Source organism: Tinamus guttatus, unplaced genomic scaffold, assembly GCF_059628265.1.
Source record: "Tinamus guttatus ecotype Peru unplaced genomic scaffold, ASM5962826v1 Tinamus_guttatus_pri_ptg000190l, whole genome shotgun sequence".
NCBI lineage: Eukaryota > Metazoa > Chordata > Aves > Tinamiformes > Tinamidae > Tinamus > Tinamus guttatus.
The window spans coordinates 1,523,715-1,545,790 of record NW_028288724.1 but is presented as its reverse complement, the minus strand read 5'-3'; the positions used below and the strand labels follow the sequence as shown (position 1 = coordinate 1,545,790).

The 22,076-nt window shown below is 48.1% G+C and overlaps 1 protein-coding gene and 1 pseudogene across 1 annotated transcript; both read right to left on the bottom strand.

Annotated features, from left to right (window-relative positions):
* Positions 1–2,669: 2,669 nt before the first annotated feature.
* On the bottom strand, positions 2,670–12,831 carry LOC148594895 (syncytin-2-like). Its single transcript, XM_088523499.1, has 2 exons — positions 12,819–12,831; positions 2,670–3,598 (listed from the first exon to the last, which is right to left on the bottom strand). The coding sequence occupies exons 1-2, from the start codon at positions 12,829–12,831 to the stop codon at positions 2,670–2,672; spliced, it is 942 nt and encodes a 313-aa protein (XP_088379625.1).
* A 1,896-nt stretch (positions 12,832–14,727) lies between these two features.
* On the bottom strand, positions 14,728–15,679 carry LOC148594894 (olfactory receptor 6J1-like; annotated as a pseudogene).
* Between the last annotated feature and the right edge of the window lie 6,397 nt (positions 15,680–22,076).

Genomic DNA, 22,076 nt, shown 5'->3' with positions numbered 1-22,076 from the left:
ATCAGCTGAGCTTGCTGCCTTACCATACCAGACATGTTCTATAGAAAAATAGTTTCCGAGGACATCCTCACAAAAAGGGGCACGAAAGCAAGGCTTTTTGCAAGGAGCAAAGTCTGGTGGGACAAAAAAAACCCACAAAGCCTCCTGTTGTCTTGGCCTTTTTTCCTGAGATTGTTGAAATTGGCTCCTGGGTTGTATGAATCTTGAGTGGACCCAGTACACCTCTGCACAGGTTCAACTTCATTGCCAAGTCCTCTGAATGCCCAAGTCAAACTCTCCGGGTAGCTGGCATTCCTCCCAGCCAGGACTGTCCATGTCCTTCCATGGTTTATGGCAGGCCAGTAGACTTGCATTCCCTTGGGAATTCAAAAAGGTGACGGGGAGCACTGGAGAACTGGAGAACTTACCGCAAGAAGGGCCGCTAGCATCTGCTCGGTCCCATTAAGTCTTTCCAGGAACTTTGTAAAATCGCATTGTCACATCTGCCCCTTCAATTATAAGCATGCCAATGTTCTTGAGTACAAACACAACATTCTTCCCACTCTTGATGCAGCGGCGGAAGAGGCGCAGGGTCTCCTTTACACCAGCCTCCACCGTTTCACGGGGAAGAAGGACGTATGCGGCTATGTGAGCAAATTTCAGGGGCTCACAAAGCTTATGGCCTAGGAAGCAGACCAAGAGGAACAAAGTTACTAGCAGAACACACTGAAACACAGCACCAACAGATTTGTGGTCTTCACGCAAGCAGCTGCTCAAGAACTTCTTGCACTTTCTGGGAAAAATCATGCGGGAAGATGCTCAAAGCACTCTGCAAGCAGATGTGCCAAGTGGGCAGCAATGCCTTCTTCCCTACAAAGTAGGAAAGAAATGGATACAATCATCTCCTACGAATGTGAGGCTCGATGGCAGGACAAGGAGAGGAGGAAGGGAGCAAGTTGCCTTAATGGGTGCCAGGTCACAGGACTTGGGCCAAACTCTGTCCTTTCCACATTGAGAAAGATTTCACGGGCCCATGTCACATGGATGATAGAAAGAAGGAAAAAAAAAACACTCACTGGTGTCCCATTCTCTATTTGAGGGCTCTGTAAAGCTGACTTTGGCGCCTACTACAAGGTGCAAGGGGAAGGGAAAAAGCAGCATGAATGCTGCTATTTGCCTTTACAGAATGTCAGCTAAAATGAGGTCAGGGAGAGAGGGAGTAGAATGGTAATCGCCATGCTGAGGTCCTGAGAGCTACAAATGGAAGCTCTTCAGAGAACGTGGTGATGGAAGTCTGGAGCTCTAACAGTCACGCCTGAATGGAATTTATGCTCTGCTCAAAGATGTCCCAAAAAAAGGGAAGCCCAAGTTTCAGCATGTCCTCTTACCAGGGGCATAGGACTTATCATAGGTGCGGCTGTGAACCTCCGCAATACTCTTTGAAAGATTGTTGGAGAAAGGGAGACTGCGACACCAGTTGGTCATCGACAAGACTCGTTTATTGAACATTCAGTGTGCACTCTTATACACAACTTAATTAGGTTCATGCATATTGCAAGGCTTGAGCTCATGATTGGTTGCTAAGGAGGTTGCTATGTCCCGGCCGCATAGGCTCTTTCCCAGCTCTGCAAAGTTGTTTACCCGAAACGGCTAACTACTCTTTTCCCACATAGCTCCCCATTCCCAGCCGGCCAAGGACAACTCACTAACACTCCCCAGTACATTATCAGCAAGGCGCAGGTGGTGCAGATTCCTAGCACAGTGCATATTCTCAGCACAGCATCCCTCTACAATTCCCCCTTTTTTCTTTTGCACTAATCAAGCCTTGCTGGTAAGTGAGAATACTTTATGTCTAATACATGCAAAATCAGAATACCTTATGTCTAATACATGCAAAAGCACAGCCAAAAACTACAAGGCATAAACAATAAAACAACTAGTAATATTAGCCGTGATTTACTAATACATGCACCCATTCCCAAGTCCGTGTTGGCCTGCAAGGTCTTTCCAGTCGAGAGTCCGACGTCCTGCTGAGCAGCTTCCGTTGTCTATTGATCTGCTGACGGGCAGTTCAAGGACTCTTGATCATTTCAACGCCAAGGTTTTACCAACCGCCTGGAGCTGTAAGGTGTCCTCGATCTCCAAGCCATTCCTCTATAAGTCCTCCTTTTTTCTTGTGCAACAACCAGGCTTTATGAGTATGCAAGGATAGCATTCGCCTTAAGCACGCGAAGGCACAGCTGAATAAGCATAGGACAAAAAGCATAACAATCAAAAGCATCAGTCCTGTCTTAAGCAAGGATTTCAGTCACCCACCAATACCCAATAAATCAATTAACCCATCCAGTCCAAAGAAGCCCACATCTTTCTGTATCTTCTGGGTGTGTTTCATCAGCTGTTGGATTTGCTGGTGGATTGCCTTAGAGTGGTCTTGCAGGTCCATACAGCACATTCCTTCAAAGTAAGCACTGCATGTTGTACCTGTGACCCCCCGAGACTGCCAGCACCCGAGTTCTCCCACGGCAGACCATGTGAGCCACTGCTTCCAACTGAGGGGTCACGCTCTTGCGCAGTTGAACTGAGGAGAAAATCCATTCTAAAACTGCAATCTAGCTGGTTCTTATTTTGTGTAGCTGCAGTAGCTTCCCTATCTCAAGGACACACTGTCCTCTACTTTACCTCTGCCTCACTCAGGCCCTGTGCACTAACTCCATCTGGCTATGTCCTTTCTCCATTAGCCAGGTTTGCACAATACTCTCCACACTTCCCCCGTTTTCTTTTTGGGCTATTAAACTCGCATTCCATTCTTGGTTGACTATTCGCGTAAGCATATTTTGCAAGCATTTAAAGATACATGGTACAAGGAGTATAATCATAATAAGCACGATCCCTATGGTAATTAAATGTTGCACAGCTGAGGTTAGCCATGGGCCCAAGCCAAGACCTTTTAACCAATTATCAAGGCCGAATCCTGTATCTGTTTGCAAGTGTGTAGTTAAGTCGCGCAATGTCTCCAACTGCTTATGTATGGAATTTGAATGATCAGAAAGGTTCATACAGCACATCCCTTCCAGTTCCTCACACCCATGACCATGTGCTAGCAACAGGAAATCAATAGCAGCTCGATTCTGTAAGGTAGCATGACGAACCGAATCAACATCTGTTAACAGCCCTGAGAGAGCTAGTGACGTGGCATTTGTTTGTTTTGCCAGCCAACATCCTAATTTTCTTAATGTCGCCAGCGCTTTTGCTGCTGCTACCCTCGGGGTGAGAAAGGATGCTACAAATGTTCTTTCGTGGGACCAAAAATCGGCGTTATCATCACAGTCACCTTGAAACGCGTGTGTCATTCTTTTTATCCTATGGCTCTTACGGTGCTGTTCTAGTATCATTGATGTGTTCGGCGTGAGCAGCGTTAGCCGCCCAAGCGTGCACGGGCCTCCCTCTATTTTGGAAGGAATTCCTGCCCACGCCCTGTCCCCGCATATTAAAAACACTCCTGGTGGTAAGGCAATCGGTGTGTTGGATGACTTGGATACGTTCTCCGAGGTTTTGTTACACCAAACGGTATTGTTACCCCATGTGGCATTGACTGACACAGGTAATGATTGGTTCCAACCTGTTCCCCGGTACACACTTGTCCAATTGAACCGTAGGCATGCATCAGCCTTGATTGACCCCAATAATTCTAACTCTTGGGGTTCTAAGGGAGCACGTGGAAAATGCGGTACGATCGTATCCCAACTATCCACGTAATTACGTGAATTGTTGCTTTGACAACCGAAAGCTTTCGCAGGGCAGGGCCAATCATCTAAAGGTACTCCCACTAAGCATGTGGAGAAAGGGTTTCCGGGTGAAGCTAGGGCCAAGCATATGGCCTCCTGCCCAGTCTGATTTGCAAGGGTGACCCATATATTTTGTTTTGGTTGAGCAGGTACCCATATGGCTCTACCCCAGCATGTGCACAACACTAGAATCAGTACAGTACGAAACATTTCTACATTCCAGCGCGCAAGGTAGTCTTCTCCCCCTTTTTTCTTTTGCCACTGCATGATGAGGGCAAACACCGAGATTGGGTTGGAGACGTCCATGAAGTGTATTGGGAATTCAGAGCATTCCTTCCATTGCGACATTCTCCTGTGTGCACTGATATGATGTATTGAGTAGGCTATATGGATTCAGGTCTGTCCAGTTGCTTTGAGGAATACCTAACACCAGTGCATCAAATTGATCTGCTGTCCCACAAAGCCAACAACTCTTAATTTGGGTATAATTAACAATACGCCTAAGAAGCATAACATATCCATTAGCGTTAAAAGTAGCATCAGCTCCTATAATAGCGTTAAAAGCAACATTACCTCCTAAAAGCCACAATATACAGCTAATAATGACAGTAACACTTCTTCCTCCCATGTTGTTCTTCCGCAGCCTCACGCCTTCCACAGTTAGGGTACCAGCTGCTTGTCTGCTACGTCTGATGTATGCAAGTTTGCTTCCAGCCAAGGTCTCACCCATTTTGCTGGCACCCATCTGGTTCCAGTATCTGTAACAACACAAGCATACCCTTTTCCCCAGGTTATCAAGTCCAAAGGTCCCGTCCATTTTCTGCTTTCAAACAATTCTTCCACAAACACTTCTTCCACATTATCCACCCTGTGACCATAGTCACTCAAGCTTCACATGGAATTGTTTAGGTGTTAATATTACATGCCCTAAACATGATGCAGGTAGGCGAGTGATTGCACATTGGTACATTAGACGGAGGAAGTTACAGAAAAGGAAGGGAGTCTAGTTCTACAAGAATATATATACAGAAAATATTGCAGTTACAATAGTAAGTAATTGAGTATAACAAACTTTGTATCCATCCCGTGACTCCAGTTACCATTGTATATTGAAATTTAGTCTCAAATTAGAGTCTTAGTACTTGGGACATCGATTGGGTCATCCACCTGTAAAGGGGTATAAGCGGTGAACTGAATCATCTTTACGTTAATAGCTTTCATTATAGTAGATTTTATACAGGGTATTGCTATACTTAGGATAATTATCATCACAATGAACATCACCACATATTCTATCAAACTGAATCCAACCAGTGACACCAAATCCAAACCAACTAAACACCTTCGCCAGCCAGCTAGTGTTCATTGATTCTCAGAGTTCATGGGTGTCTTTTGCCACCTGTCGCATCTTCTCTGATTGGATATCGAGGTCCTGTGTAACATTAGGGATATAAATGCTGCAGTCGGTACTGGAGAGGTTTAGGTAGCCACAAAGTCCATTTTAGCATAACAGCATCAAGTCCAGTGCCATCCGGTACTGAAGAGTCATTTTTGATGTGGCTTGTAATTGATGATTGAGCAACTGTATACTAGTATCGGTGGCATTAGCTAATTTTTCTACTTGATAGGCTAGCTTACTTAACCATAATCGCATTTGTAAGACCAAATCCAAAAAAAAAAAAAATCCTTTCATCTAAGACAGATCTTGGGAAGTACGGCAATCATTACGAGGCACAAAGTCTTCACTTACTGATTTATATTTTATGCTGCGATTATGGCACAGCCTATTTTTAGGGAAATGTAAACTGGCCAATAGTGTCTGACCCAATTGTGTTGTTCCCAATTGGAGCAATTTATCACATTTTAGCAAAACCACAACACTGGCTTGTTTGATACTGAACCGAAATATGTTCCACTATGTCATGGTCCTCAGGATGCAATAGTATGGTGAAAAAACAATCTTTTAAATCGATTATTAAGATGTCCGAATCATTTTGAAAGGTTCTCTGTTTCCATTTCTATTTATGTTTGCATAGCTTCAATTTGGTTTCCTCTCTGTCCAAGGATACAAGTCAGAGTACAGCTCACAGTCCTCCACCGGTGGGGTGGGTGGGCGGGGGAGGTGGGGGGGGAACGCCATAGTCTGAGTTATTCCTGACTTTACCGTTTTCAAATTCTGGACTTACTTGTTGTGATTATTCAGCCCTCTCTGCTGATATATATGTTACACAATAAAGATCTAAAAACCACAGATACAAACAGCACAAACACAATTTCCATCCAGTGGCACGACCTCACGTAGCTGTGCACTCCACTAGTGAGTTCCACTGTCTCAATTGCCTGATCCCATCCTCGCTGCCAATTAGGTTGCGAATGGGTTTGGGATTCGACAATAATCACACAGAACAAAGTGGCTATGGCTATTCAGGTGAAAGCACGTTAAAGAAGCAAAGTATGACTAATTACTCGTGAGGTAATACTTGTTGGCAGGACACTGAGCCTGAACATTCTCTTGAGTTGGCAGATGAGAGGGTTGCTGACAGGCTCCCAACTCAGCGGGCGTCCCCGCAGAGACAACGTGGGTCTCAGTGTTAGGAGTCTCACCCCTCCTTTCTCTCTGCACTGTCTGTTTATGCCCGGTGCATCCTGCCACGTAGGGCCAGTACGTGCCAGCAGGCAGACCAGGGGGCGGACAAACTCCGCCTTCAGTCACATAATCTTCTGTTGCAGTTCAAACGGCTGCAGCGACCTGGTTCAGGGACGGCACGGCGACCACCCCCAAACCACTCGGGCTATCAGCTAGTTGACACAAATGTGGTGGACGGCAAATGGCCCTTATTGATGGGAAACAAGGTGTTATATATCTAGGTTTACAACGTCACATCCGTCTGCTTACACCATAGACTAAACACTATTGGCTACTAGGGGCCCTATCTTTCCGTACAGCACGATATCTTCCGGCCGCCGTTCCCTAACTATCTGCAACAACTTCCCCCCTCCCTATGCATAACAAAACTAGCTAAAATACAACTATCTTATTCTTATTACTATCTTATTCTATTCTTATAGTTATACCAATCTTAAAATTACATATCATAAACTTGACATAAAACATAAGGCACAAAGAAGAAGGCGCGTAGAAGGTAGGGATGACAGGTAATACCAGGGTGTAGGAATAGGGTGTACCTTGGGATAACTTGGGGGTAATACTGAGTGGATATATTCTTAAAGCAGTTGTCAGTGTTCTACTAACATGATGTTAACCTTCTCTAGCTGATTCTTGACAAACGGCATGAGCTTATTCAATATACAGGGTCCAAAGATTAGCGTCATCATGATCATTGTGATCAGCCCTATCAAGGTGGATATCAGGGTGGTTAACCACGGCGAACCGGTGAACAAATTTTTGTACCGGCTGCGTTTGGAACAGGGTTCAATGGGTGCTAGTTGGCAAGGCATGGCACTGAAAACTGGTGGCCCTGTAGTTATTTTTGTACTAATTGCTTGAGATTGTTCGATCTGTTCAAGTACCCCATTTAAAGGGCTGGTGTGACTCTACCTGTCCTATAGTGACAAGCTGCAAAATTAAGATAACGCAAAGGCATCGCGGCCCCCTCTTGCGGAGGCTGTTTTGTTGTTTTCTGGATTCGGTCAGCGTGGAACTCGCAGGCTCGGGCGGGACGCTTGTCACCGGGGCGTACGGGTTACGGGGGTGTCCGATGATCCGGTCCTGTGAACAGAAACTCACAATTTTCATTAGTTTTATTTTGAAGGTAACAGCCACCTGAATTGGGGTCAGATGCTCTTCCTTTGCAACATGCTTAATCATGAATGCTCCCGCCGGTTTTTCTTTAATTCGGATGTTTACCTTCTTTTTCTCCTTCCTTAAGTTTGAATCAGTTGTGAGCCACTCGTCCTGACTAGTGGCTGATCCGGAGTCGGAACTCGATTGACTGGTCACTTCCGGGCTCCGGTCACTCCCATTGGTTTCCGGCGCCTCACTCGCACCGGGGGCACCCTCGCCCCGCCCTTCCCCTTGTGGCTCGGCGCCATTTTGAGGGGCATAGGGTGGTGGCCTGGCCCAGACGTCATTATGCTCTGACCCCTCCCTCGGGTCTTCTCTCCGTCCCTCACTCGGACTTGCTCTCGACCCCTCCCTCGGGTCTTCTCTTTGTCCCTCACTCGGACTTGCTCTCGACCCCTCCCTCGGGTCTTCTCTTCGTCCCTCACTCGGACTTGCTCTTTCCGGCGCCTCAGTCGCACCGGGGGCACCCTCGCCCCGCCCTTCCCCTTGTGGCTCGGCGCCATTTTGAGGGGCATAGGGTGGTGGCCTGGCCCAGACGTCATTATGCTCTGACTTCTTTTCAATGTTCCTAGCTTCCTCGGCTACCTCACTCCAAACAGATTTCGGCTGTTTCTGCTCCTCTGTAAGCGGGGCGGGGCTCGGGGATGGAGGGGATGTTTCACCCTCTTGCTGACCTTTAGGCTCAGCAGAATTGCCATCATCTGGGGGGTCCAAAGTCTGCGCAGTTGTCCCGATTCCCACTTTGAACGTGGCCAATAAACAGTCTTTTACTGCTACCCAAGTCTCCTGCTCTTTCATAGCTTTCTGTAAGGCTTGTACAACTTTTCCCCACGCCTTAAGGTTTTTCCCACAACCTGAGAACATTGTCTCCTCAGCTAATGCCTTAGTACATTTGTCCCACAGTTCAGGGTGGAGAATATCCACCGGCTGGTCTATAGCCTTAATTTTCAAAAGCCTTGTAACTGCAAGAGTAAAATCTTTTGGCTTACAATTAATCCCCCAGTACTTATGTAATTGCGATACGACCTTTATGAGGGCTTCCATCCTCCTTGTTGATTCAGTAGTGTCCCCTTTGCCGGGGTGGTCCACTTGCTCTGGCTGCTGCTCACGCTGCTCGCTCATCCAGGCGATGACGTTCCCGGGTTTCGGCACCACTTGTTGCAGTTCAAACAGCTGCAGCGACCTGGTTCAGGGACGGCACGGCGACCACCCCCAAACCACTCGGGCTATCAGCTAGTTGACACAAATGTGGTGGACGGCAAATGGCCCTTATTGATGGGAAACAAGGTGTTATATATCTAGGTTTACAACGTCACATCCGTCTGCTTACACCATAGACTAAACACTATTGGCTACTAGGGGCCCTATCTTTCCGTACAGCACGATATCTTCCGGCCGCCGTTCCCTAACTATCTGCAACAATCTTCCCTCCTGGGTGCGCAGGTGCGCATGTCAGTAAATTGTCCCAGTCGTCAGTCTGAGGGTCCTGCCTTTCTCATCTCCCTCCCTCTCGGGTGTTTGACCTTCAAACTAATTTAGAGGATGTTTGCAGTTAAGTTGGCTACAAGCCCGGTCAAGCAGCCGCCTTCAACTGCTTTCGAAGGAGGTCGGCTCTGAGCCTGGCTGAGCAGACGCCTCTATGCTCCTTATCACTCAGCCTGGGTAGGCAAACATCTTCTTTCTTAAGATCTTGGATTCTATTTCGCACAACAGTTTTATAACTCTACGGATCATACAAATTTCCAGCCTTCAACCATACCTCGTGTCAGCATCAATATACAAAGGATACAACACATAATAGAGATGAACATAGCAAACAGAAACAATAGCCCTAATAACGGTTTCCGTCCTCACTTAAAGCATTACAGTTCTACAACCCCCACTTTTAAAAGATGAATCAAATTCCTCTGCACCTCCCTCCTGGCTTTCATCAAGCCTTCAGCAACATAAGTTTCCTTGATCTCATTCGCCTTCTCTTCCCCAGCCCCCCTTTCTCCTTTTTTTCAAGGCGATCTAACAAGTCCTGGACCCAGCCAGGCCGTTCTTAGGTACGACGGGGGCAGGGTCCGGAAGCAGGGGCACAGACGGTGTAGGCGCCGCAGGTGCCAGCACAGAGGCAGGCACGGGCGGGGGGGGTTGGCGATGGATCTCCAAACACCAGCGGTTTTCAGTGGCGTGGCGGTCCCGGTCCTGAAGTGCTTGCAAAGGCGGACATGACTCCGGCGGCCACTTTGCTTTTGGCTTTCACATCGGATTTGAATACTAGGTGGGGCTCGGCTTTGAACCCATTCTCTCTGCACCAGATCAAAAGCTTGCAGAGGGTCTGTTCTTCAGTAGCTTGCTCCAGGGATTGCACGAGCCTATTCACCAAATTTCCGTAGGACTCCCGCAATCCCTGCTTCACCATCGTAAATGATGGGGCCTTTTGTTCTAACAGCACTAAAAACAGCGCCTGCTTCCACGAAGCATTATACATGGGCATCGAGTAGGTTAGCTGAGTCGCGGGGTCACCATAGAGATCCCGTCCCATAAGCATCTGCACAGTCACACCACACAATGGATCTCCCGAGATGTTATGTGCGTTCACCACCTTTTGGATTTGTTTCTCCCACTCCCGTTCCCATAACAGATATTGCGCGGGAGTGAGAGGGACCTTCGCTATCATTACTTCTCGCCACGTACAACCCAAGTCCTTAGCCGTTTGGCTACCCGCAATGGTGGCATCGCAGAGGGAGTTCTCTATCTCCTGCCACTCAGTGGCACTATACATAATTTCCAGAGTTTGCAGATGTCCCTTCTCTTGTGCCCATCGTAACAACTCATAGAGTTTCTTCATACTCACAGCCGCCTCTCGCTTGGCGAGAATATACAATAGCAACTGTGTTGCCGCCCCCCAGTCCATGGTTAAGGCGGTCTTCGCGGAGGGGCCCCCTTTTGAGCACCCCTGGACCTACGCCTTGCGCCCGGTCCCGGCGTGCAGCTAGCATGCACTCACCGCCGCCTCTCGGCTCCCCGACCTCCCGTCACCGTCTTCAAGGCGATGTTTTGAGGCCGTCCCGCACCGTTGTGCCAGGTCCCCCGAATACCCTGGTAACTCTTTCTTTAAGTCAATTCCCTGTACGTTACATTGCTGTAAGGTACGGGTAAATAATTCATACGCCACTTGCCTATCCATTATATCGTCGGCGCCGTTGCAGCTCTCCAAACTCCAGGCTCCGGTGGCGCGTATGGCCCGAAACCATCTATATGATCTTCGGGGGTGCCGTCTTTCCAGCGTTTGCTCGGCGGATTTGCACCGTCCTGGCTGCAGAGGACCCAACTCCTACTTTCTCCACCGTGGTGCGTCCTCCTTTTTTCTTTTCAGTCCGGGAGGATTTCAGTCCTTTGCTGTATCACGTCGGGGTCACCATTTGTTGGAGAAAGGGAGACTGCGACACCAGTTGGTCATCGACAAGACTCGTTTATTGAACATTCAGTGTGCACTATTATACACAACTTAATTAGGTTCATGCATATTGCAAGGCTTGAGCTCATGATTGGTTGCTAAGGAGGTTGCTATGTCCCGGCCGCATAGGCTCTTTCCCAGCTCTGCAAAGTTGTTTACCCGAAACGGCTAACTACTCTTTTCCCACATAGCTCCCCATTCCCAGCCGGCCAAGGACAACTCACTAACACTCCCCAGTACATTATCAGCAAGGCGCAGGTGGTGCAGATTCCTAGCACAGTGCAGATTCTCAGCACAGCATCCCTCTACAAAAGATGGAACACGGATCTGTGAACAGTCACAAGGCCATATTTCCTAACAGCAACTTGCTCAGTCACCACACCAAAGGTGCCAAGCCGAATAACTCTGACTCCCTGCAAAGAAGAAGGAAGAAAAGCATTATTCGAGTGCTAGGTGAAGAGGCTTCTGACTGGTCAGCTGCATGAGGATGGACCTTAGTGTCCTGCTCAATCCTGCTGTGCAAAGGGGATGAATGGAGGAGTGGGGAAAGCCTTGGAGAACCCTTGGAGAATGTCTTTAGAAGAGCACCTCAGGTGTTTTCATTCCCCTTCTTCTCCATGCTCTCAAAAAATGCTAGGAAACATAGAGAACTCATCCCTCAAATACCTCCAGTGCAGAAGAAGGGCTTCTGGGGAGATGCATAATGGCAGACCCACCTTGTTCAGCATCAGCTGATCTCGAATGTACTCGGAGACTCCTTCCCAGATAGCAAGGGTCTCTGGAAAAGAAGTGGAAGACACATCAGGCTCTGTGTGGCCCCGCTCACAAAGGTGCAGCACATGGTTAAACAAGGAGGTGACACGTGCAGTCGTACTCAATGAGCAAACTGAGTCCAACCCTGAGGGGGTCTCAGCAGCTGAGATCGAGGTGGTATTAATGGGGAGACCTGGCAGCTCAGGTAGGCCTTCCCCACTGGGAGACCCCTGTGGCAGGGACTCCTGAGTGGGGTGTCCTGGGACAGTGGGGATAGCATGAGGGTTGGGAGCCAGGAATCCTGGCAGCCACACTGCCAACTGAGGCAGAGGGGACCATGAGCCTGGGCTCTGGCAGCAGTTCCAGCCCCAGCCACGCTCCTCCAGCCCCAGGCTTTCCACAGCCATGTTCACAGTTCATGATCTCTGTGAGACTTCCCGAGATAGAGCTCCTAGAGGCCTTACCCTGTGCTGGCAGCACTGGCAATGGCTGCCCATGGGACCTGCCATGGCCAGGGTCCCAGAGCTCCATCCTAGTTTCTTTGCTCTGGATGAAGAGCAAACAGGAGGTGATGAGGAAACAGCTCCTCTCCTGCTCCTCCTGTACACGTCACCTCAGTCCTGTGCTACTCTGGCTGCCCCTCGCTGGTTCCCACTCAGGGTCGTGGGCTCCTCGCAGCAGAGCAGAGCCGAGAGCAGTCCCAGCGCGTGGGCTCTCCCAGGCTCGTCGCGACGTGTGAGGAAATGTCGGAGCGTGCGCTCTGACTGCTGTGCCTGTGACACGGGATGTCCCCTGTGAGCACAGCCCATGTCACAGAGGGGTCTGACCCTCCTCACCGCAGGCCAAGCCAGGGCTGGCCCTGCGGTGGAGAGGGACTGCATGGGGTGCTCAGGGGCTGCCCTTGCGCTACACAGACTGTGAAACAGGGAGGAATCCTCCTCCCACCGTGGGTCTTGGTTTAGTTGGGCACTGCAACTGTGCGCACATGGCCATGGCTGCGCGCGCCAAACCTGGCTGCCAGGGAGGACAACGAGCTTCACGCCACACTCACCCCACAGCCGCATAGTGCAGGTGGCTGCTGCCACCACGGGAGGGAGTGCTAACCACTGAGCCCACCAGCCCACTGAGCTGTTCAGGGTGGTTTGCAGCCAGCCTGACTACAAACTGCTGTCTAAGGAAGTATGAAGGCCAAAGTCACTGTGAGAACGAGAAGGATAAGGGAAGCGAGACCACCAAATTGAGGGATGAGATCCCCCGCTCTGGAATTTGTGCAAGCGCAGTCCTAGAAGGATGATATAACAGAAAGAGGGAGATTTACCCACCCCTGGGTGGTCTCCTGGCACGTACTGGCCCTAAGTGACCGGATGCCCCAGGGGACAAAATACGAAGGTCAGATTTGGGGGACGGAGACTCCCAATATTGAGGCCAATGTTGTCTCCCGCGTGGACGCCCGCTATGATTGAGAGCCTGCCAGCCCCTCCAGACTGCTACCTTGGAGAGATGCATGGTCTCGTAATTCTGCTGGCAAGTATTATTCAGTCACTAACTTTTTCGTATTCACATGTACTAACCAATTCATATTCATTTGTACTTGTATCTATGTTGTGTTAATTAAAGGCATCATTGTTATTAAGTCTACTTTTTGTCCTTGGATTGCCGAATCCTGAGCCCATTTGGCACACATGGCATGCAAGGAGGTCAAAGGGAACACCTGATAGGTCTGTCCTACCAGCTTTGGTAGGACACTCAGCCATGGCTTGAGCACCAGACTGACACAGAGACCTCTACTCATGATGAGAAAATGATGCAGGGAGTCATTTTTGGCCACACAGCGATCCCAGGACATGGCAGCCAGGAGAAGGCTTTTGATGTTGCTCAGTAAAACCACAAAATGCACCTGGGCAGCACAGTCAAGGAAGGAGAACTTGCCAGCTTCTGCCAGAAAATCCAACATCATTTCTAGCCAAGTGACTGATATGTAGCAGATAGCCTTAAACTCTGATGAAACCAGGACGAGAACAGCTGCTTATGATATACGCTTACAAAAGCATTCACATTATCCAAGTGAAAACCACAGGGTAGTTTTCCTAAGAGAAGACTTGAATTCACAAACACACAAAGTTTTAATATTTCTTTGTTTGTTTTCCTGGCATACTTACTTTTTTTTTTTTTTCTTTTAGGTTTATTTTTGGAGTTCTATGCCAAATGCCAAATTTTGGAGTGCTATGCCAAATCTCCGAGATAAAAATAGGGTTTTAGGAGGGGAAAGTGGTCAGCATCTGATTCTTAATCTACCTACCTATGCATATGAATGAGTAGGAAGATTGGAATTTTTACTCATTGTTCCCATCCTTTCCTTAAAAGAGAATCTTTCTATTACGGGCACAGATCTGATTTTGAATTCTTCCATCTCACTGATCAGTTTCTCCCTCTCTTTCTGGCACTCCTCAGCATTTCTTCTCTTTCTGCATCTAATTTTTGAGAGCCTCCCATCTTATTTCTATCAGCTATAGCTTGCACTTCAAAGAAGAAGCATTAACTGATGTTACTCTCCAGCAGAACACTTTATTTGAAACTTGAAAACTTTATTTGAAAACATGATTATATGAGGAAAATTTAGTAAAACTAGTAATAAAAAATTGACAGCCATTTCTTTTCACTTTACCACTCCATTTTGAGTAGTCTTTCTGTTCCTTTCAGTCTTAAAGCCTTTTGTTCTGTTTGGGAGACTGTTTTGTGCCCAACAACCACATAGCGCCACACAGACCTCCATCACTACCTAAAGTGCAGGAGAATGTTGGTGGGGCCTGACACAACAGTGCTCCCATGAAGCTGACCTTTGAAACGTGCTATTCCTCAACATTGGCTGTAACGGGCCACATTCTGACGGAAGACACCATGAATGCTGAGATCCTGTTGAGATTTGTCAAGGATGGACTTCCTACAAGCCACAATGATTCTCATGGCTTTCTGGCCTCCTCAGCCATCCCCAGGCAATGGTGCCAAGCATTTTTCCAGGCTTCTTTTATTTGCTGATTCCTTAGGCTGAATATGAAGGGATTTTTAAAGAGGAGACACAATGCTGGAGAGAACAGAGATGATTTTGTTGAGGTGTCCAGGGTTCGTGTGGGAAGGCGTGACATAGATGAAGATGGAGATGCCAAAACCCAGGGAAACAACAGTGAAATGAGACTCACAAGTGGCAAAGGTTTTCTGCCTGCCCTGGGCAGATGGGATACGGACTATGGTCAAAATGATCCAGGTGTAGGAGAACACAGTCAGTACCAAGGAGCCAAGGAGCAGGAGAATGGACACCACAAAATCCCTCAGCTCAGCAACCCAGATGTCCGCGCAAGCGAGGTGCAGGAGAGGTGCACTGTCACAGAAGTAGTGGTCAATGATGTTGGGACCACAGTATGGCAGCTTGGCTTTCAGGACTGCTAATGGCAAGATCAAGACCACGTCACCCACCCACACACCCAGGAGAAGCTGGCCACACATCCTTTCCGTCATGATGGTGGGATATCTCAGGGGGTGGCATATTGCCACATAGCGGTCATAGGACATGATGGCTAAGAGGATGAACTCTGTTGCAGCCAGGGAGAAATATAAGTAGAGAAGGCTAAAGCAGCCAGCAAAGGAGATGGTCTTCTTCTCTGACAGGAAGTTTGCCAGCATTTTTGGAACAACAGAGGAAGTCATGGACATCTCAATGAAGGACAAATTGCTGAGGAAGTAATACATGGGAGAATGGAGATGGCAGTCTGTATAGACCAGTACAATGACAAGAGCATTTCCCAAGACAGTCACTAAATAAGCAAGCAGGAACACCACAAAGAAGATGATCTCCACTTCATAGCGGTTTGGAAATCCCACGAGAACAAACTCAGTCACAGGCGTGATACTCCCCATCCAAATGTGCTTTCTGTCATGGTGAGAGGAAGAGAGCAACACAGTTTCTTTGAATATTCAATTCATTCATTCATTCAAAAAGAAATCTTTCCTCACTACTTATATCTCCATTTCTCCATTCCTCCCCATTCCTCAAATATTTGTTGTTGTTCTTTCCTTCAAAAAAAAAAAAGGCGGGGGAGGAGAGATGGATAAATGTAAGATGCAGGTCTTTGCTGCCAAGGTCCTTCCACCTCTGTAACAACCAGTCAAAATTGCCATCAAATCACAATATGCAATGCATTCTTTTCATGCTACATTTCCAACTTCCCTATTTGCAGGTCATGCATGCACAAAGCAGCAAAAACAGCTGCAAGGAAAATATTCTCCTCTTACGCTTGTGCTTTTGCACTTACCTTCTGCACAAAGAACACCCCATATATTTACATTTGATAACTTGCTGAAGCTATCTGTGTCCAAGCTCCCAAAGAGCTCTGCAGTTTCAGGAACCTGTGGAGTTGCAGCATTCTTCTGTTCCAGCAAATTGTGGAGAGATACAGAATAGAATTGGATGCATCCTACATTCCCAGTTTATTTTGTAACAGCAGAGGAACTCACTTTCTAACAGAGTTACAGCATGGCCCAGAGAAGGACAAATACAAAGGAGCAATCCCATGATATAGTAAGCCACAAGACTCAGAGTATTAGAGTAAAAAACATTTTTCACCCCTGCTGATGGTATAAGCAGAGCTGTTATATGTGGGCTCTGATAATCTGAACACCATAGCATGAGAACTGAAACACACATTCTGTAGTTTGTGCAAGCTCTAGCTGCTAAAACCTACGGGAGAGAACCTAGTCATCTTGAGAAAACTGAAGCAGTTTATAACTTTGAAACCACCCAAAGCATGTTGTCCAGAAGATAAAGTTCAGGAGGAAGGCGGAAGTCTTCTTCTTACGTGTGTTTTTATTTTCTTTTTTAATGAATTATTTATTTTTAGTGAAGACAGCACATTTCAGAGTGAGCTAATTATACCTGATAGACAGTCTTAGAAATGACATAGAGATGATAATTGGCTCCCTTAGAAACATTTGAACCTTGAAAGCTGGCAATTTCTGACTCAGGGGATTCAGGCAGACAAGTCTCACCTGAAGTTTGCAAAAGTAGAAAACTTTTCTTCTTTGTAGGGAACAACAGCATTGTCCAGTATTTCTGATGAAAAAACGATCACTTCAAGGGTCTTGTCTTTCAGAGACACCATAGTAATGAGGAGAATCATCTCACCTAATGGAGCTAATATGGAAGGATCCCACCATGGGCTTTTCCAAGATATGGTCTATCTATTTGAGGCTAGAATGGGGCTAGCTGAGGACTCGTATGTTGACGCTTTTCACATTCACTCCGATTAACACTAGAAGCAGATATCCTTAATGGCATATGGTGGTCTCCTGGGCAGTCCTCCTGTGCTCTTGGACACAAACAACATATTTTTTTTTGTATGTATCTTTGTTGTGCTTCCCTCATCAATAGGAAAAAGTCTCTGGTTTGATGCTGTTAAGGCTGAGGCTGTATGTCCCAGCTTGCTGTATGACAGCCTCTAGGGACATTTGAGAGTGTGAATTTGTTGGGGAGGTCTCACAGAACTCTCCTATGTGACAACAGCTTATACAACTGGAGTGCATCCTGGGACACTTACTTGGCAATGTGCTCATCTTTTCCCTCTGAGGGGTCCTATTCCAGACAGAGGCCTGGAGAAAGGCAGTGGCCAGCACGTCAAGGGGAGTTGCTACTGCCTCAGACTCACAGATGGCAAGGCCCCATTTTGAATACTGATCCCAGTTATGGGCTTCCAGACCAGGAAGGATGAGGGAAACTTTGGAGAATCCAGCAGGAAATGGTAAGGTGCCAACTGCAAAACTCCATTGAGGCAATATTGGGGCATCAGATCTTTTTTAGTGCGGTAAAGAGGAGGCTAAAAACACTACATCAGAAGGTGCTAGGAGACGTGTCCAACATCCTTTCAAGGCATCTGTCATCTATGTCTATTGTCTTTATAATGCTTGGAGATTAGAGGAGAACTGAGATGATGGGAGGAAAGCAAAATTTGCACCCACCGTCAAAAATGACTATAAGGATGATGTGCGAACTAAAGCTCAATTAAGCTCAGTGTGGTGCCTAGGAAATTCTTGGAGTCCTCCTGGAAGATATTTCTGGGCAAATAAAGGAAGAACAGGCAGTGTGGAGTGACCAAGGTTACATCCTACCCATCTGGTTTTCCTGCCTGCTGGACCTATGTGTCTTACATGATGCAAAGACTAGATTTGTGGAGGAGATCAAGCACTGTAAGTCATTTTCTGCTTACTTGAAGAAGGGATTTGACATGACGTCCAACAATCATTTTGTATCCGTGTTAGGATGTCATGGTCTGAATGGTTCTCTTAGTTTTGGTCTGGATGGTCCTCTTAATTTTATCATATCAGAGGTGGCAGAGTGCTGCCATCATGTTGGCAAATGTCCTTGAGGAGAGGGGATTGTAGGTAAGTTCGAGGGCATAGATGCTATCCAAAGGGACCTTGACAGGCTGGAGGAATGGGCCAACAGAATCCATATGAGTTCAAACAGGGACAAATGCAAACTCCTGCCCTTGGAAGGAACAGCCCCCTGCTGTGATCCAGGCTATGGATACCTGGCTGGGAGCAGCTCTGTGGGGAAGGCTCAGTGGAAGATCCAGATGGACCTGAAGCGAACATGTGCCCTGGCAACAGTGCCATGTGCCCTGGCACAGGTGTGTCCTGGCAACAAGGATGGCCAAGGGATCATCCCACTCTGTCTGCACTCATTAGACTACATATGCAATTCTACCTCCAGTTTTGGCACCCTCAGTCCAGGGAAGACGTGGATAAACAGGAGGGAGTTCATTGAATATTCACCAAAGTGTTCAGGAATTTTGAGCCCGGGGAAGAGAGGTGGAGGAAATGGGACTCATTCAGTGTGGAGAAAGGAAGATTCTGGTGAATCTCAGAGCAGCCTTTCAATACCAATAGGGACATTTTTGAGAAGACAAAGTAAGGCTCTTCACAGTGGTGTATGGTGGGAGGAGGAATGGCAATGGACATAAACTGAAACAAGAAAGCTCTCAAGAGGCAGTCCAGAGAGGCTGTGTGGTTTTCATCCTTCATAGACAGTTTCATTGATGAAACTCTTGAGCAATTTCTCCCTGTCTTTGAGCAGGAACACTTGGATCTCCTTCCTGCCTTTGACCCATCACTGCAACATTCCAGCATAAGCTTTGTTCAGTCCCACAATACCTATAAAATGTCCTCAACAAATTCTACACAGTCTCACATATCTGTTTCAATATCCCACAAGGAATTTGCTCTTTCCCAGGAAACCTCAGATAATTTTCTCTCCTTGTGACTGGTTGCACAGTAGTACTTGTCCCTCTGCAGAGAGGCAGTAGAAATAGTAATAAACTCAATGCCCATCAATCAGTGATCCAAGAGCTCTGGTCTCTGTTACCCAAATGCTGAAGGACTGGGTTGTTGTTATGCATTTTATTCAGGGTTACTACGCATTTTACTCATGCTAACCAGGAGCCTTCTGGAATTCAGCCACGGAAAGGGCTCCAGAGTCCTTCACCTGGGGTGGAGGAAACCCAAAGGCCCCCTGCAAAAGGTAGATTTGGGGCCGATTGGTGAAAGAAGAGTTTTCTAAAAGATGACCTGGGGCTCTTGGGGAAGAAGCAGGAGTCAGCCATGTGCACCAGTGGCAAACGCCATCCACCAAGATGGGACTCGCATACTGCAGGCAGATAAAGGGGTTGAGATGTGTGAGGAAGCTGTTCCCTAAGCTGCCCTGGGAAGGAAGCCTGGGATGGGAAGTCTGATCCCCCTTGTCCTGATGTTGCCATTTAGTAATTTTCATGAATTAATTTTCACTCATGACTTGCAAGAAAACTATGTTGTTCTGGAACAAGAATCAAAAGAAGGATTTGTTTATGCATTTTCAATAAAAAAATATGAAGTTGTCATTCTGTCTGAAAGACTTCTTTACTACTTGATCACTCCCTCCCAATAGTGCAGAAAAGAGCAGTCTCCTGGTGCCCTGGGAGACTGGATCGGGACCAGGGCCAAACCACAGAGCACTGTCCCTTCGACATCTCTGCAGTTGTTGGGGCAGGAGGAGACTCTCACTGTACGTGCTGCTCCCATGCTCTTGCCCTCCCAGGGGGAGTGTGGATGGAGAGGAGCAAAGCCCTTCCCTGAGCCATGTCTGCCCCTGCATGCAGCACTTGTGTATGCGTCACAGCTGTCCCTGATGCCAGCAGCAGGAGTGAGTGGGGTGAGGAAGTGCCCCTTCTCTGGGTGATGTCCCCACAGTTCTAATTGCCCCCAGGCTGTGTGGTAGAGGGGCCATGGAGAGCAGGAAGAGCTGATCCTGGTCAGGGAGGTGACCACAGCCCCTCCCTGGGCACCAGGCATTCCCCCCGCACCGTACTGCCCAGCAGCAGCCAGCAGTGGACCGAGGGCAGCATCCCCTTCCTTGGGGCTGGGGCATGGCTCGGCTCAGAGATGTTCCCATTCCTGCAGCACAGGCGTCTCTCCTGATGCCAGAGCTGTGCAGGAGAGCCCCAGGCAGGACTCTGTGCCACCGTGGGAGACTCAGTTTGCCTGTGAACTGAAAGGTTAGTGATTCAAGCCCAGTCATGGATGGTGAACCCTTGGTAGGATGCCTGGGAAAGGGACCTTCTGCCTGGCACCCTGGCTTTTGCTCATGCTCAGCAGGAAGTAGTGGAGAAAAAAAAACTATGGTAGGCCTATGGCCCTGAAACAGGCTGAAGGAAAGGACCTGTGAATTGCTCAGGGAAGGACCTGTCTCCTGAACCAGGGCTCCTGTGAATGGAACTATCATCCCGGGTGGGGCTGGTACCACTGATAGTCCCCTTCACACCTGGGTGTGCAGAGATAGGTCCTGCCAAGGGGTGTAAATTATGGCATAAACTCCAAGGCCTAATGTCAATGAGAGCAGTCCTGCTTTTGGGTACATCTTGGGGATGTGTGGGAGCACAGGCAAATGGAGGCAGTCCGGGAGGGATCCTGGCAGTGATTTAGCAAACATGCAGGGCTGTCTATGAGAGGAGTGGGACAAGGGAGCCCAAGAGGCAGCGGCTGAACCAGAGAGTGCAGATAGGTTGTCTGCAGGTTGAGGGGTTGAGGGGAAATACAAGGCAGCTTTGCACTAGGATGATGGGCAAAGCCGAGGGTTTGTAAGGATCTATGAGGAACTGAGGCAAACCCACAGATGTTCATTTCCAAGCAATTGAGCTCCATATTTGCAATAGGAGCTTCTCAGGTTCACTCCCTCCATGACTGGAGAGGAAAAAGGGCAGCAGCAGAGGCTGAAGGACTCCCTGGTTGCACGTTATACTAACTTGCAGAGTTTCTGTCATGAAAGAGCTATTGCAGCTCTTGCCCATCCTGCAGGGACCAGTGGGAGATCGGAGCCCCTCAGGGTTGCAGACAGAGGCTCAGCAGGGGGGAACAAGGGCACCTGCAGTGGCACCAGATGTCCATGACCCTCTGATGGCATTCCACTCCAATTCACTTTCCTTAAAACAGATCACACACAAAGTCTCCTCCAAAGACCAGTAATTCAAAAGATACACCACCACCAAGAAAAGAACTAAACATAATGAAGGAGGGCTATAAAATGGTAGATATTGAAAAGGGTTCACTAAACATCTTTTTGTTTGCAATTTTGATGTACAGTATTTTTTCATATTCAGATCCACACCAATAGAAAAGGTATTTTTAGGTCCTGCACAGAGTATAGAGGCCCAAACCAGCTGGGACAGTAATTGCTCCCTCTTTGCTCAGAGCCATTCCTGCTAGGAGATGCTGAGCTCTCTTGCCTGCTCTCTCTTGCCCTGCTCAGTTCCCCTCTACTCCAGACACCAGGATGCTGCAGTGATGATGTCCAAAAGGCGTCTGCAGGTTGGCTGTGGATGAACAGAGGTTCCTGCAGGTTTTGTGGCTGAGGAACTGTCAAGGGAAGGAGCCGTTAGTGGGAGCAGCGAGAAGAGTGTTGTGGTGGCTGCCAAGGAGCAGCTGGATGATTTGGTGGGCTCAGTGGTTAGCGCTCCCTCCCGCGGTGGCAGCAGCCACCTGCACTATGCGGCTGTGGGGTGAGTGTGGCGTGATGCTCGTTGCCCTCCCTGAGAGCCAGGTTTTGTGTGCGCAGCTGTGGCCATGTGAGCGCAGTCACAGTTCCCAGCGAGGCCAAGACACACGGTGGGAGGAGGATTCATTCTTGTTTCACAGTCTGTGTAGCTCAAGGGCAGCCCCTGAGCGCCCCATGCAGTCCCTGCCCACTGCAGGGCCAGCCCTGGCTTGGCCCGCGGTGATGAGGGTCAGACCC